The following is a 17,282-nucleotide window of genomic DNA, read 5'->3' as shown; positions in this document are numbered from 1 at the left end:
TCCATCTGTCCATCTCTCCACCTACCCTTCCTTCCTTCCTTCCTTCCCTCCTTCCATCTATCTACCCTCCTACCCATCCATCTCTCCATCCCACCACATACCTGCCAGCCAATCATCCATCAATCCATCCACTAATCCATCCAGTATTTTTTGAACGCCTTTGATGTGCTGGACATATCATATTTACTAATAAGTTTAGGATTTAACCTCTACTTAACATGTAACTTCTACGTCATTTATTCCTAAAACCAATATTTGTAGAGACCTAACATTAAAAAAGAAAATAAACACCTTAGAATTTCCCATCCATCTTCCTCTAAAGGTTTAAAAAATTACATTAAAAGCAGAACATACAAATTTTCTTCCTTTCTTTTCCTTTTTTTTTTTTTTTTTTTTTTTTTTGCCAAGTTCATAAGTTCTCCGACTTTAGTGGTCCTAAGAATTACTGTTTGGAATTCAGGTTTTTGGAATAAAAGCCACGGATACTTAAAAAGCTTTTAAGGGCAGATTTAACCCTTTTTTGGCCTTGCGTTGATTTTCAGACAATCTAAATGTCCATCAGTTGATGAACGGCTAACCAAAATATGATATATACGTACAGCAAAGTATCATTTGGCCATAAAAAGCAATGAGGTACTAATATATATATTGCAATGTGGACGAACCTTGAAAACATGCTAAGTGAATGAGCCGGTTTCAAAAGACCACATATTAAATGATTTCATTCGTATGAAATGTCCAGAACAGGCAGCTCCCCAGAGACAGAAAGTAGATTAGCGGTTGTCAGGACTGGGAGTTTGATGGGAGGGGGGCGGTGATAACCAAAGGGTATAGGGGCTTGTAGCAGACCCTGACTCTGGGGCGTTCAATCGAAGTTGGCTGACGAAGTCAAGAACCATAGTTTTCTCAAGGTAAAAAGAGCCGAGTTATCTCAGTTCTCCTCATCTAGGAAGAAATCCAGAAAGAGGCTTATGGACACAGCCTCCCCCCATAAATATCCTTCTAGCTCAGGGGCCTCAGTTTCCCCTCTTTCTATCTGCATTTACATGCAGGACGGAAAATGCTAACTGGATGATAGGCAGCTACCTAATCCGCTTTCTTCTGGGGCTGCTGAAGAGAATGCATTCCAGGGTGGAGGAAGGAGCAGGTGACAGGTGGCAGGTCCGTATTCATGGCTTTCCGTTTTTCCCAGGATGGCCAATCGAATCATGCCCCCATGCAGATAGAAGGCCATTATGCATTTCTTCCCCTGTGACCTCATGTCTAGAATAGCCCTGTGCAATACGAGGTTCCATCATGATGGGAATGTTCTGTGCTGTCTCATATAGTAACCAATAGCTATTTGTGGCTGCTGAAAATATGAAATACACAGCCAAGGAATGAGATTTTAAATTCTATATAATATGTGTATATTAGAGTTCTTAAAATTCTATTTAATAGGTGTATATTAAATAGTTACATATTTAATGAAAAATTAAAATTTTATACATCTATTATAGTATATAAATGTATTTAATTATTTTATGTAATATCAATATATTTCTGCAATTATGCAATATATAATATTTCTGTCTTCATATACAATATTATATATTATAATTAATCACCTAATTATTTCTATGTACATATATATGCAAATTTTAAAAAAATGTTTATTTATTTATTTTGAAAGAGGGGGAGGAGGGGCAGAGAGAGAGGGAGAAAGAGAGAATCCCAAGCAGGATCCACTCTATCAGAGCAGAGCCCAACGTGGGGCTTGATCTCATGACCGCGAGATCGTGACCTGAGCCGAAATCAAGAGTCAGATGCTTAAATGACTAAGCCACTCAGGCGCCCCTAGAAATTTTTCACGTAACATAAAATTCATCACTTTCAAATGTACAATTCAGTGGGTTTGAGTGTATTTACACAGTTGCACAACCACGGCCCCAACCCCCTAGCAACCACTACTCTAATTTCTGTCTGTATGGGTTTGTCTATTGTGGACACTTCATCTAAACGGAATCATAGACTTTCTGTGTCTGGCTTCTTGCACTTAGCATAATGCTTTCAAGGTCCATCCACGTTGTAGCAGGTATAAGTTCTTTATACTTTCTATGGCTAAATAATATGTCACTGTAGAGACCTACTATATTCACTTGTCCATTCATCCTACTGAATGTGAATTCATTCACATTTACATTTAAATAGCACATGGGGCCGGCGGCTCCTGCATTGGTCAGCAAAGATCTAGCTCAAGAGGGATAAGTATGTCAAAGTAGACAAATCGGGGAGATCTGAGTTCCAGGTCGAGGCACAGCCCCCTGGTGTGGCTAACCTACTTTATGGTTTTTTTTGTCTACTTGTCTACCAAATGTGAGCGAGGGATGGATTCCTCCCAGCTCTGAAATTCCAAGAGCACAATGTTTTATAGACCAACTCCTTGCCCGTGATGCAGGAGGTTAGATTCTGGGTGAAGAATGTGTGTTTTAAGGCCACCCAAACTCATCTGAGTTGTTTAAAGCTGTATCCTGGCTGGACACACGGTGGGGAAATACCAGAAGTACTCTCAGGTTTCTTCTGTTTCATATGGTGTAGGCACTCTGTCTTTGGAGGTCTCGGGGGTCATGACTTCTCCCCCTGGGTCTCTGGGATCTGGGCAGGTGGTTACCTTGAAGACCTTCTTGGCCCAGGTCCTGAAAGCCTCTTCCTGCCCACAGAGCTCGTCTCCCTCCCTCATCTTCAGGATCCTCTCTCCTCCCAGCTCCTCCAGGAGGGTGTCCACGGCATGCCCAAAGGCACAGAAATGAGGGTAAGCCCGGGAGCCAAGGCCAAATACGGAGAACCTGCCGAGGAGACAACAGATGGTCTGGGTTAGGGGACTGTGGGGCATGAGGGGCTTCTGGTTTTTTGGACTCCATGTCTCCCCTAAAGTCATATATCGAAACCCTAACCCCTAAGGTGGCTGTATTTGGAGATGGGGACTTTGAGGTGGTAACTGAGGTTAAATACAGTCATAAGGATGGTCCCTAGTCCAATGGGACTTGTGTCCTTAGAAGAAGAGGAAGAAACACCCAACAGCATTCTCTCACTCTGAATGTGCACAGAGGAAAGGCCATGTGAGGGCACAGCAAGAAGGCAGCCGTCTGCAAACCAGGAAGAGAGGCCTCACCAGAGACCAATCTTACTGGCACCTTGATCTTGGACTTCCAGCCTCCAGAACTGTGAGCAGATAAATTTCTGTTGTTGAAGCCACCCATTCTGATATTTTGTTACAGTAGCTTGAGCAGACTAACACATCTGGCATCGCCAGAAGCATCTCCATTAGCCCATGGTGGTCAGACAGCCCCAAGCCCACCTGGGTTAAGGAGGATGAGCTGGGGATAGCGATGACCCAGAACCATTGGCTGTGTCTTGTGTGCCCCTTTCTAAGCTGGAGAAATTAGTCTATTTTATGGGAGGGCTTGAATTCTACAAGGGACACAAGCAGATTAGTTTTAAGTACACAGGTAATGAAAACCATAACACAGAAGTCCTCAGGGACCTGCATTAACGAGATCAGAAGGCCTTGTCATTAGCACGTCAAATGTTCGCTGTGTGTTGACTAACTGGAATTAAAATAAAAACTTTAAAAAACCCACATCAAATGTTGGTGTGTAAACAGGTGCTTCTACAAGGGGATGGAAGATTTATAAAGATGCTGACTCCACCCCTTGCAATGTCTCTGACATTAATTCGCCTCACAAACCCTCTCTGCATAGGTGCCACCAAGAAAACGTGGCTGCTTGAATCAGCGGGGGTCAGGGTAATGAGATTTTCCTCTCTGTGAAGGTGGGGTGGCCTTGACTGAGGTATGAGAAGGGGAGGGCTGTGTGTCAGATGGCCGCTCTTGCTAGTTCGCTGTCCGACTGACACTTGGTCCTGGCTGTGGGTCTCGACGTCACTGGGACAGAAGTGACAGGTTCACACAAGTGGGACCAGAACGCCCCACCCCACGTCTTTCCTAGCCTGGAGTTTTCTGCTGGAGACTGTCATCTCAGACAAGCCCAGGCGTGGATCCGTGTGGGCTATTCCATACTGTCTCTGCCTCTGCCTCCCAATCCGTTTGTTCAGAATGAAGGGGTCAGGTTGGCGAAAGATCGAGATGGGGGAAGCAGAGAGGAGGAGGGGAATCTGGGAAGGGACTCCCATTCTCTCTGTCATTGGAGAATGCACTTGACATGGCTCCGGGGGTCTCACGGGTCAGGTGAAGGTTAGCATGGGTTAACATCTGCTTCTTTTAATCCCACATGCATGCTTCCTCTCTGGGCCTCTTCTCCTCTCCTGCTTTCCCTGGTTGTAGAGGCTTTCTAAAGAAAGTACATGGGATTAGGCAGTGTTTGCCCCCTCAGCCCCCCTCCCCCACCTGCCCGCTCATGCCCTTCCTGGAGGTGGGTTCCTCACCTTTTCCTCCAAGGGTGATGGTGTGGCAGGAGAGCTGATAACTAGGAGTGGACTGGTTGGAGGGGGGCCAGGAACTTCCTTCCCAAGCCACGCCCCCCTTAACATCAGCCCAGGGAGGAGACTGGAAATCCCCAGCACGAGTAATGGCTTTGTGGTTAAGCCGTTGTTCCTCAAACATGCGATGTTTACGTTCACGACGTCACCATATGTGACCGCTGCTGATACTATTATTTACTTATTACCGCTGTTTAGCTTGCTTTGAATTTGTCTTCACCACCTCACCAAAACCACTTGTGTTCACTAGCAGGTGGTTCGGGTAATTCATGCATTAATACGTTTCCCGATGCACCTAAAGACCTGCCTCCCAGTCATCTCCTAGACTCACGTTTCCATTATGACCTTCACCTGGGGGTTTCAAACTTCCCATTTTAAGCCTCCAAACCAGGAATTGGCAAACTTATTAGACATGGGGCCGGAGCGTAAATATTTTTAGGTTTCTAGGCCAAGAAACAAAATCCAAGCTGTTATGTGGATGCCTTCATAACAGAGAGAAAACAAATTCCTGCACGTTTTTATTGATGACATAAAAATTTAAAAAACTATTAATTACAGTTATTGAGGATGATTGTTTAATCATATGTCTACCTATGAGACTGGGGTTCCTTGTTTGGGGGGGTGGGTGGCATTTTGCTTAATTGGGGTTCAACGGTAACGGTTTCTATCCTCAAGTGAATTGCCAATGTCCAAGTGCAAAAACCACTCCCAGCTCATGGGTTGTGTAAAAACATACAGTGGTCAGGCTGGATTGGGTCTCCAGGCTACAGCTTGCCAATGCCTGCTCTGAGCCGTGATAGATTCAACAAGAGAAAACCGGGTCCGGCTGTCAATGCACAAAACCGGTGTTTCAAAGTCAAACTAAAACAACGCACTGATGTCAAACCCCATAGAAAATAACACCAAGGGTGAACCCGGATGTACACTATGCACTTTGCGTGATGATGATGTGTTAGTGCAGGTTCATCAACCGTACCAATGGACCACTCTGGATGGAGACGCTGCTGGTTGGAAGAGGCTGTTTCTGTTGGGGGAGGGGATATATGGGAATTCTCTGTATCTTCCTCTAAGTTTTGCTGTGAACCTAAAACTGCTTGGAAAAAATAAAGTCTATTACAACGTGCTCTACTGGGCATAAGACTTCAATATCCAGGACCCCTCGTGATGTGTTCCATCTACCGAGCACTGTCCTGAGCAGGTAGGAAAAGGTTCGGTTAGCAAAGGTCGGAAAGATTTGTGGCCAGGCCCGGATACTCAGTGTGCATCAACCTTGTTTTCACAAACATCTGTGAAACCAGGGATCTACAGTTCTCTTTCTTTCTAAATGCTCATTGGACCGCATTCCCAACTGTTGAAATATAAAATATCTGCCCGTATCCCATATAAAATGATCTCTTGGTATGTGACCACTGCCCTTTGGTAAACATGGGGTTAGGCCAGTATTTTTTGAATCAGACTGCACATTAGAGTCACTTGGGGAAATTAAAAAAAAAAAAAAAAAAGCAATACTTGCCCAATTCTAGACCAATTACATCAGAATCTCTGGAAATGGGGCTTGATTATCAGTATATTGCAAACATCTCCAGATGATTTTGATGTGTGTCCCAGGTTGACAGCCACTGGGGCATGGCAGGGTGTCTCCAGAAGTTTCTCTTAGGTGTAACATATCATTGGGAAGGGCAGCTTACTGAGTAATTTCCAGGGATTAATATCCTTTGGCACAAATGATGTGCTGATGACGGGGCGAGATTTGGGTGATGGGGCTCTGACAGAGTGTGTATAGGAAGGGGTCTGGGTAGTGTGCTTTAATGGGGCGAGGGGAGTCCCCAGAGAGCTAGAGTGCGGCTGGTTAGTCAAGAGACGGACAGGAATACAAGGGAGGAACCTTAAGCCCACTTTGCAACTAAATCCAGTTCCCCAAGATGGCTTCCCTGAGGCCCTTGACCCCTGCTCACCTCACGTTGGCCAGGGGTCCAGCACTCTCAAAGTTGTCTCTGAGGTCTGGCCCGTCGCCTGATGATTTATGGGAGTCAGAATACGAGGAAACACTATTGAATCGGACCTTGTAGCTCCTGCCAAAACAGAAGAGACCCTGTGAGCTCTGGCTTGGAACCTCCTCCTGAGGTCCTGTTTCAAGGACCTTCTCTTGCATGTTGGTTGAGACCATAACACTTCCATGGACTCTTCCAGAATGGATAAACTTACTCACCCACCACTAGAGCTAGCCATCTGCACATGACCCCGCTTGTATTTAAAGAGGTTTCCGACCATACTCAACTCAGGGATCTTGAGAGCCAGACAGCCAAAATGATTTAATTGGCAAAAAAGTCACGAATAGATCAGACCACCCCCTAACCATTAGAGAACGCTTCGCTGCTTCCCAAATTTTAACAAGCACAAGAATCATCTTGGGATGCTGTTAAAGTGCAGATTCTTTTTTTTTTTTTAATTTTTTAATGTTTATTTATTTTTGAAAGAGACAGAGCATGAGCAGGGGAGGGGCAGAGAGGGAGAGGGAGACAGAATTTGAAGCAGGCTCCAGGCTCTGAGCTGTCAGCACAGAGACAGATGAGGGACTCGAACCCATGTGCTGTAAGATCATGACCTGAGCCGAAGTCGGATGCTTAACCGACTGAGCCACCCAGGCGCCCCAGAAAGTGCAGATTCTAATTCAGCAGATCTGGGCAGGGCCTAAAGTTCTGCATTCTAACAAGCATCCAAGAGGCACCAATGCTGCTGATCCCCAGACCTAACTTTGAGTAGCCAGGAACTAACTGGGGATGTCCACTCTGGTATCTCTGTGTGGCTATTTAAAAAAAACTTTTTTGAATGTTTATTCATTTTTTGAGAGAGAGAGTAGGGGAGGGGCAGAGAGGGAGACACAGAATCCGAAGCAGGTTCTAGGCTCCGCGCTGACAACACAGAGCCCAAGGCGGGGCTCGAACCCACAAACTGTGAGATCATGACCTGAGCCGAAGTCGGACGCTTAAGCAACTGAGCCACCAGGCGCCCGTACATGTGGCTATTTAAAAGTAAAGTTAAATTGATTCAAAATAAATACAGTTAAAAATTCTGTTCCTCACTTGCACTGGCCACATGCCAAGTGCTCAAGGGCCACGTGTGGCTAGTGGCTGCCCTATCGGATGGCACAGACATAGAGCATTTAGAAAGCTCATTGGATCGTGCTGGACAATTCCCATTCAGTACTCTCTCTTCATCAAGTTATGGTCCTTGGATGTTTCAAGCATCTGTCACATTTCCCACTTCAAGTCAATGTGGAAAACATTCCGCACTGAGACATGGCATAAAAAGAGATTGAATTTCTTGTTAGACGATTTTGAAGGGGAAGGAAGATGGCACTGGAACTCAAGACCTCAGCACGAGAGGCTCAGGAGCTTTGAGACTTCAAAGAAAGATCCAGTTTCCCCGTTTTCCTTTAAAAGTGGTAAGGTTTGTTCTCAGACAAGGCAAAAACAAAATAAAAACAAAAAGAAAATCCCCAGACCAAAAAACCGAAACAGAACAACTCCCCCCAAAACAAGAGACCAAAACCAAAACACAACAGCTTAACAAATATGAGTGCAGAAGACGAAAGAAAAAAAAAAAAAAGACACTGTGCATTCTGGCAGCAGGGTTTCTAAGCTGGATGTTCTTCAAAGTTTTTGTTCCAGCGTCAGGAAAGTTCTAAATATATGTAAGTGTATTTTCTGCCCTAAAATAGTCTCACACTGAGTCACTTCTCCAAATAAGTCATGCAACATATCAGGGGGTGGCTGTGTTGTTAGTGTGGGAGGGATGGTTGATGGTTGTGGGTTAAAAATAACAGCACATGTATTTGTATGAGGTTTGAGGTTTTTCCAAATGCTTTCCTCTTTGTTTTTATCTTTTGATCCTCTCAACAAGTCCCAGAGGTGGTCAGGGCAGAGATGGGTTCTCCCCATTTGGCAGATGAGAAAGACTGAGGTCCAGAGAGGTCAAACGCCTTGCTCAAGCCTGCTTAGTGAGTTAGTGGCACAGCCCGGGTTAGAGGGCAGGTCTCCTTGATACCCAGAGGTGGCTTTGGATGCTTGGGCATCGGACATGCGTGCACATGTGCACAATCACACACGCCTTGCGCACACACGCCTGCATGCACATATGAACGCGCTATATACATGTGCACGGACGCATGTGCACACACGCACATGTACACACACATGCACGCACACGTGCACATAATGCATGCCTGCACACATACGCATGCATATGCACATGCACACATATGCATGTGCACACACACGCACGCCTGCACACACATGCACGCATGCACACACATACACACATGCACACACGCACTCTACCTCTGCTGGCTGTCACGGGCTGCAGCCAGACCATGGACTTCTGTGTCACCTTGGGGGAGGGGAGGCCCTTTACGGGGAAAGAAACGCAAGGGTTCCGGGTACCTAGAGGGGAGAATGGATGGTGCCCTCTCTCTCCCTGAAGGAGGGGTGAGGGGGAGCCTGTGATGGCCACCTGGGAAAGAAGGGCAGGGAGAGCGAGGACTCAGGTGCTCATGGTCAAAGATGACCGATCACGAGGGACTCAGCTACCCCTTGGATATGGAACGAATGTATGTGAGTTTGGCAACAGGTGCTTGGCTAAGAGAAACCCAGGAGAGGTTTTCCGCAGACCGCCATCTCCAAACACCAGTCAGCTGTGGCGTCTGCTCTGCTCCAAGCTGGAGGAGACGCCGTGTTGGCCTAATGGAAAGACAGCTCAACATGCACACGCCATATGTTGTCTACTTTAGGGGGGACTTACAGGCTTCGCAAGGGTGGTCATCATTACAGGTATTTGTCACCTTAGGAAATATCTTTAGAACCCAACCTGACATTGGGATGCGATTTCAGCATGAATGTCTTTTGGCTACAGGTTTTTTTGGTTTGTTTCATTTTTGCCTTGTGAGGTATCTTATCTACTGAACTCAACCTCTACATTAGCTACAACTCCACCGTGAGCGTCTGATGGAAACGTTTTAGGGAAAGGAGCTCACTTTTGCTGTTTTTGAATGTAGGTTTCCGAAGGGGAAAGATAATAAGAATTGGTATTTACATAGGGCTTCTAAGTTTTCATAAGACACTTAGAGCTATTATATCTATTTCCTCCTTTGATTCTTACAAGAAGTTAAGGCAGGCATTTGTATGGACAAGGAAACTGAGACATGGGGCTGTGAAGTTACCAGAGAAGCGAAAATATCAGCCCCAGTGGACTCCAGACACCCCCCAGCTAAAATTGCTCACAAAGGGGCTTTACGTCACAAAACCCAGCCAGAACCCAAATGTGAACCCCAGAGGCCAAAAGACGATCTTCAGTTACCCGCAGAGTATGTCATGTGACCCTGGAGGGTCATTCACTTACTTCCTTTCCTCCTGCACGGAGTTGGGGTGCCTCATTTCCATCAAAGCACAGCCGAATTTCTGGAAGCCAAGAGAGGAGTAAAATGTGAAGCATGGGTCTAAGAACCCAGAATAGGGTAGGGCACTGAGCATCTGGGGTCCTGGCTGGTAAAAGAGGAGCCTGATGCCTCTGGGGGCCAGGATGTTAGAGATGGTTAGGGGTTCAGGCTGGGCAGCAGATGTGTGTGAAAGGGCCAGCTGATAAAAGGGCTACAGTGTGTGGACCCCCAATTCCCAGCACACAAATCCCCATTGTGGCTTTCTCTTTACAAAATTTTTTTAATGTGAAATTTATTGTCTAATTGGTTTCCATACAACACCCAGTGCTCATCCCAACAGGTGCCCTCCTCAATGCCCGTCACCCACCCTCCCCTCCCTCCCACCCCCCCCATCAGCCCTCAGTTTATTCTCATTTTTTGAGTCTTATGGTTTGCCTCCCTCCCTCTCTAACTTTTTCTCCCCCTTCCCCTCCCCCATGGTCTTCTGTTAAGTTTCTCAGGATCCACATACGAGTGAAAACATATGGTATCTGTCTTTCTCTGTATGACTTATTTCACTTAGCATAACACTCTCCAGTTCCATCCATGTTGCTACAAAAGGCCGTATTTCATTCTTTCTCATTGCCAAGTAGTATTGACTTTACTTCTCTCATCTGGAGCAGGGGATGCCAAGCTCTTAATTGGAGCATCCATTCCAAAAGAAGTAGCTCACTAAGGCGACAGCATTGTCACTAAAGATTGGCTCATCAGTGGGCACCAATAGGCTGAGGTCTTGGAACTGTCCCAAATCTTTGTGAACTTGGATCCAAATCCAAGTCGTGGGCTTTGAGGCTCTGGGAGGATTTGCTAACTGAACAGCAGGTGTAACTGAGGCCCCTCCTTCTTCCCCCTGATGGGGAACATGCTAGAACAGGTGAAAGCTCGTCTTACCTCCCCATTCTCTGGGGGGTCGCCATTGCCAAAAGTGCTGGTAACCACTAGGACCAGAGTTTCATGTTCCAGGTGTACAATGTCATATTCTTCCATGGACATCACCTAGGTGGGTGAGGGGGAAGGGATGGTGGGGGGAGAGGAAGTGAGGTGGTGACAAGGAGAAGAGGTAAGAGAGAACAAAAAGTGAAGGAGAAGAAGAGAGAGGAAAAAGATGAGTCATCTTGAGCCATCTCCTTTGGAAGAAGAACCAAAAGTTCTGGGTGTCACTATGCAATGGGCTCAAGTGGGTAGCACTAAAAGCTTTTTGGTGGTGTGGGACCTTTCTAAAGTCACAGTGGCCTGAAGGACCACAAAGAACCTGGGGCAATGGTGGAAGGGTTGGCCGCTAATAGAGACAGATCTTGATTGAGATCGTTGGGCTTCTTATAACCAACTGATCCGGGAATCTTCTTGACCACTTTTAGGCTGGGAATGGCCTGGCTGGATCTGACCAGGTCTGCTCAGTCTCCTTGCTAATCCTCCCTCCAGCAGTATGGGGCCTGGGCCAAGTAAGTCCGAGATCCCTGCCTTAAGGAAGATTATTGCCCTCTATCTTAGCATCTCTTGGGCCACATTTCTCCAAGTAGGTTCTAGGGAAGCCCAGACTTCCGAGAGGCTCCTTGAAAATAAGTGAGTCATGCACAAACATGTTTATATTCTATCCCCTTCTCATTGGGAGATTAGAATACAGCTGACCTAGGGGCGTCTGGGTGGCGCAGTCGGTTAAGCGTCCGACTTCAGCCAGATCACGATCTCGCGGTCCGTGAGTTCGAGCCCCGCGTCGGGCTCTGGGCTGATGGCTCAGAGCCTGGAGCCTGTTTCCGATTCTGTGTCTCCCTCTCTCTCTGCCCCTCCCCCGTTCATGCTCTGTCTCTCTCTGTCCCAAAAATAAATAAACGTTGAAAAAAAAAAAAAGAATACAGCTGACCTAAAACAATGTGGGTTTGAATTGTGTGTGTCCACTTATACATGGATTTTTTCCAATAAATACAGTACTGTCAATGCATTGTCTCTTCCTTATGGTTTTTTAATAACATTTTCCTTTCTCTAGCTTACTTCATTGTAAGAATATGGTAATGATACATGTAACATACAAAACATGTCAATCAACTGTTCATGTTATCAGTAAGGCTTCTGGTCAACAATAGGCTATTGGTAGTTGAGTTTTTGGGAGTCAAAAGATGCATGTGGATTTTCAGTGCCCCTAACCCCGATGTTTTTCAAGGGTCAGCCGTACAGACTTGCAAATTCAAGCCTCCAAGAAGTCATTCAGCAAAGAAACCCACTGAACTGTGTTTAATGCAGAGCTTCCCAAGCTGACCCCAGAATGTTTTTTTTTTTCATAAACCCTCTAAGATTTTGCTCTGAGATGGGGTTTCAATTTGTGGACTCCTAGACTCCTAGAAGGTCATGGGAAGAGAGGACATCAAAGTCCCCTGAAATTTAGGTGGATGTGCATATGTGTGTTGATGGCTACCTCGGGATGTGCTATCATCCATTCTCAAAGGTTCTTCTCTGTTGACTCCACTCTCTCCCCTTCCAACTATACATACCACAGGGGCCAGGGAGCTGACGCTTCCCCCGACTCACCTTGGCATCAAAGGCATGTTTGAAGATCTCACACAAGGTTTTAGCATAGGCCTGCGACTTGCCCGTCTCTGTGGCATAAAGGATGGTCGCCTTGACCCTCTTGGCCATTGCCTGCCCCATAAGCTTGGCTGAGAACTTGACGGCTCTGGAGAGAAAAGAATGGAGAGGAAAATGGGAAATGTAGAAAAAAGGGAAGATGCTAGGCTGGGACTTTGGGGCCAGAACCATGATCCTCGAAATGTAACGAGAGAGAACTTACTCTCTTGATCTCTGATGGTTTTAGGGACACTAGAAGCCCAAGTTTAAAACCATGGTTGGTTTTGTTAGTTTGTTGCTTGGTTGTCCAAACCTAGTCTTGAGAACCTTGGTTTGCCAAGCATTGCCCCCGAAGACAATCATTCGTTCATTCATTCATTCATTCGTTCATTCATTAAACATTTGTTGAGTGCAGAACATCTGCTAGGTATAGTTATAGGAGCTAAGGAACATAAAAAAGTAGGTGTCACGGGGCTTACATTTGTGTGTGTGTGTGAGAGAGAGAGAGAGAGAGAGAGAGAGAGAGAATCACTAATAAATCACCAGGCATTGAATTAGAAGGAAATTTAGAGGTTTATAGATCCACAAAGGAAGGACTGGTCTGGTTTAGTCAGGCTTGCATATTCAGAGTCTCGCACAGAGTCTGATATCTAATAGGTGCTAAATAAATATCAAAAGAAGGGATGATTTTTAAAGATGCTGCTACCACCGGAGCCCTGGGGAGTTGAAATATCAAGTCGAGGCTCTCTCTTGCCAAATGGAGAATTCAGAGCCAGTGTTCCTTTCTTCCCATCTACCAGGGCACGGGGGTGGCAGACAGGCAGTGGCTCGGGAATGGCTGGGCTCACCTTCTGAGCCAGCATCCCGGCTCTATTAGGAACCTCAGAGTAGACAAATCGCTAATTACCCTCACCTGGGGATTATTGATGGTAAATTCATCATTTTTTAGAATCAGGGAAACCACCCACATTGCAGGAGCATTCTGAGCCAAGGGGGAGAAACAGAAACGAATAAAAGGTGCCTGGAGGATTCCCTTTGAATGACTGGAGCATAAAAAAGCATCTATAATTAACTCCCATTGTTTCTACCCCTCACTTAATAGTGCAATTAATGTTTTAGATTTCTTCCTCCCTTCTTCTCCCAGAAACAGTTGAACCGAACTGAAGCCAAAGGCTGCTCTCCCTGAGAATATCTGTGATTCTCTGGTTAGGAAAGAATGGCTGCTGATGTGTTCTCTTTTGGCTGGGAGATGGGAGAGAGGGAGACAGGTGCTCTGGGCCATGGGAACGGAGCCAGGACCTGGGTTTGAGTCCCTGTGGGATCCACAGCCCTCGCTTCTGGGGTCTGTGGCCTGCGTGGCACCTGTTGTACATCTAGGGATTGTATCCAGAGAGTTCTGGACCCAAGAGGGCCAATGGAGGAGCAGCTCAGTGCATGCCTAGCTTCTGTGCCAGCACTTTAACTCCAAACAGGGGTCTCTGCTGAAGGGGCCAGTGGAATTCGCTTTCTTTAGGAGAAGGCTGGCATCCCCATTCGATCATCTCGGTCAGCCCCACCTCACTTGTCAGCGGGTCCTTTGGCTGGCCACACATTCTTCAGGCCTATTACTCTTCAGTGGCCTTGGCCCATAAGCCCCTTCCCTCTTCTCCTTTGCTCAGCTTAGTCTATTCATCTCATTCTTCAGCCCAATTGTCATCTTCTGAAGGAAGCCCTCTCTGACCTCCCAAACTGGGTTCGGTCTATTTACGGCACCGCGAGACCATTCCTCGATGGCGCACTGTATTTGTGTGATTCTTGGACAAGTGAATGGCTTTGAGCTTTGACAAGAACATCATTTAACTGGCTGATCAGGCATTGCTGGAGCCTAGCACAGTGCCTGGCACAGAACAGGCACTCGGTATTCACTTGCTGGCCAAATGAATGAATGAACGACTGAAGGAGCGATGTTAGAGTTCAGCCCTGAGTGAGAGAGAGCCCTCCCGGGTCGGCTTGTACCAGCTCCTCCCTCCTCTGGGTTCAGTGACTTCCTGTTAGCAGCTTGAAATTGGCCATGGGGGGAGTATTTACACCCTGGAAATGGACAAATGTTACACATCTGTTGTTGTTATTGTTGTTATTATTATTATTAGAACAGCTGGTTTATCAAAACGCCATTGCCTCCAAGACAAGAATTTAGGAAACAGAGGTGAGGAAAGTGAGGTTGGGAAGGAAAAAAGGTTGGCCCAACATCCATATCTCAGGCCCTCAGGCACAGAAGGCACGAGGTGGTCAGAGAAAATGGAGAACTCACATCGCACAAGAGGTCAGAGGCATAGGCATCTGCCCAGCCTCCTTCTCTGGCGTTCTCCGAGTTTGGAGGCACCTCCAGTCCCCACCTATTTCCAGGAGACTTACTCTGCCAGCTTCTTGAAGCCGATGGCTCGCCGCTTTGTGGGGGTTCCATTGGTGCCTTTCCAGACGTGGGTGTTCCAAGGCTCAGGCTGGGAAGAGAGGACGATGGTCACTGCAGTGAGCAAATCTGGCTCCTCTTGGGAGAGGCTTGGGACTCCCTGGGTACTTGTGGCTGCCCAGCTATGCCCAACCCTCAGCCCCTGAAGGGAGGAGACGTGCCGGCGGTGACCACAGCGGTCCTTGCCCTGAGTGGCCGGTCCAGTCTGCCTGTGTTGTCCTGCTAGACCTTCTCACTCAGCCCTTGGTCCCTCTGAAGCCCTCTCCTGGGGACCCCTGACCACTCCCTTTGTCTCCATTAGTGTTCTGGCTAGGGCCGCGCTGTCCAATATGGGAGCCGCTAGCCACGTGGACTATGGAGCACTTGGGCGTCCGCAGAGGAAGTCTGAGTTGAGACATGCTTGGAGCCAAACATGCATATACCAGGTATTGGAGACTTAGCACAAAAGAGGCCGGAAGGGGCGGGACCTGGTATTCGAAGGACGGGGTGAGTCGGTAGTTGAGCATCTCCTGGTGGAAGACAGGGGTGACACTGCCAGACATGGGGGGCACAATCCACACCCAGTCGGCAGGGCAGCCCCCCCGGCAGCGGTATTCATTCTCCATGTGCTTGATGAAGGACTCGGTGGCAGAGTGGTGGTCAACGATGGTCACTTTGTCACTCTGCGGGAGGAGAGGGGGCACAGTCAGGCGGGAGGGGAGCTGGGGTGTTTCCGGGACTCCCTTCTCCACGGGGAGCGCTTCCCAAAGGGTGGTTCTGGAGATGCTGCGAGGCCTGGTGAGCTGATTCTCTGCATCTCTCTCTCACTCACATCCAGGGAAGAGTCTCCTTTTGACGCTAATACATCTTTTAATACCTCTCTTGCCAATTTTCCGCTCTCCTTTCTCCCTCCCTCCCCCTTTTTTTTTTAAATAAGAGAGAGGACCCTCAGGCAGCATTTAGCTAGAATTTGACAACTCTGTGCTGTTTTCCTTCTGCTTATTTGCTGATTAATTTAATATTATAATTACCTTCTATTTATGGCAACCGATACTCTCCATTTATGGCAGTGATACAGAATCCTCTTAAAGTAAAGAATTTTAAGTATTAAGGATGGGTTTATTATCCATTTATTTAGTTTTTGAGAGAGAGAGAGAGAGGGCGCAAGTGAGCAAGGGGGAAGACAGAGAGAGAGAGAGAGAGAATCCCAGAAGGGGCGCCCCAAGGATGGGTTTATTAACACCGCGAGGCAGAAATCGCAATAGAGGTGGGTGGACTGCAAATCTGGATAACCGGCCCCGGGGCCCCCTCTGGTGGGCCGGTCTGGATTCCCACCGTGTGTAAACAGTGCTTCCCCTCTCTGCCCACTCCCCGTCCTCAGCCACTCATCCTGCTCACATCCCTGCTGTCTCAAGCCCACTGAACCACACTCCATCCTCCTCAACGTCTCCCGAGGCCTCACTCGCCCATGGCCGAGAGAGAGAAGAGGGGGCTTGCTTCCGTCTCAGGCCATCTCAGCCTGTCTCTTCCCTGGGATATTCCTCAGCGTATCCATTCTCCCTGCTCCTGACCTGGGGGCCTGCAGTTCACATTCGTGTCCACCGATGACGTGACGCGTTCATTCTCTGTGTGCCTTCCGTGCGTGTCTGGGAGGGTCTAGCTTCCCAGACTCAGCCCCCAGAGGATAGAGCTGAGCTCTGTTAACAGAGCGTGAGCTCTACTCTGCAGTCGACAGGTTTGCCCAGGAGAACGCCAGCTTACGCCCATCACCCTGGCATTATTATCAGCAGTGTCTTCCTTTTGCCCTCCAAAGGATTATGGTTTGGGGCACACGGGCGGTCAGTCAACTAAGCATCCAACTCTTGATTACGGCTCAGATCGTGATCTCACGGTTCATGAGTTCGGGCCCTGTGTTGGGTTTCTCTCTCTCTCCCTCTCTCCCTCTCTGCCCCTCCCCTGCTTGCATGCATGCTCTCTCTCTCTCTCTCTCTCTCTCTCTCTCTCTCTCAAAATAAATAAACTAAACTTAAAAACGAGTATCATGGTTTAGATGATAAATGCTAAACTCATCCTACAAAATATCATTTACCACAGCGCCACGCATTGAGAAGCCTGTGCGTGTCTGGTTAATGAGGATGAGTACTTGTGTCTGTTGTGTGATAGTCTGAACCCCGAAGGGGTGGGCAGGACACAAAGGAGGCGGCCTGCCAGCCCAACTGTCACCGATCATAAGCAACAGGTCACAGCTCCCCTCCCCCACCTATTACCGCTTCCTCCAATGGTCCCCACCCAAGATCCAAAATGGAGATTAGGTGTACGTGATGGGAAGTGGACCTCATTGGTGCC

At 47.4% G+C, this 17,282-nt stretch overlaps 1 protein-coding gene across 3 annotated transcripts in view; it reads right to left on the bottom strand.

Moving 5' to 3' along the window:
• NOS1 (nitric oxide synthase 1) overlaps positions 1–17,282 on the bottom strand; it is a 182,141-nt gene that overhangs the window by 22,475 nt on the left and 142,384 nt on the right. For 2 of the 3 annotated variants that reach the window (XM_040443771.1, XM_040443770.1), the window contains exons 12-19: positions 15,425–15,619; positions 14,903–14,988; positions 12,473–12,617; positions 10,841–10,945; positions 9,874–9,932; positions 8,817–8,918; positions 6,432–6,548; positions 2,651–2,825 (exon numbers count right to left, since the gene is read on the bottom strand). In XM_040443771.1, the coding sequence (XP_040299705.1) occupies positions 2,651–2,825; positions 6,432–6,548; positions 8,817–8,918; positions 9,874–9,932; positions 10,841–10,945; positions 12,473–12,617; positions 14,903–14,988; positions 15,425–15,619 (984 nt within the window). The remainder of the gene's footprint in view (positions 1–2,650; positions 2,826–6,431; positions 6,549–8,816; positions 8,919–9,873; positions 9,933–10,840; positions 10,946–12,472; positions 12,618–14,902; positions 14,989–15,424; positions 15,620–17,282) is intronic. The other variant, XM_040443772.1, reaches the window with a different exon arrangement.

Source organism: Herpailurus yagouaroundi, unplaced genomic scaffold (assembly GCF_014898765.1).
Source record: "Herpailurus yagouaroundi ecotype Mexico unplaced genomic scaffold, PumYag 191, whole genome shotgun sequence".
NCBI classification, from domain to species: Eukaryota; Metazoa; Chordata; class Mammalia; order Carnivora; family Felidae; genus Herpailurus; species Herpailurus yagouaroundi.
Note: the sequence above shows the minus strand (reverse complement) of the source record. Positions and strands in the feature narration are given on the sequence as shown.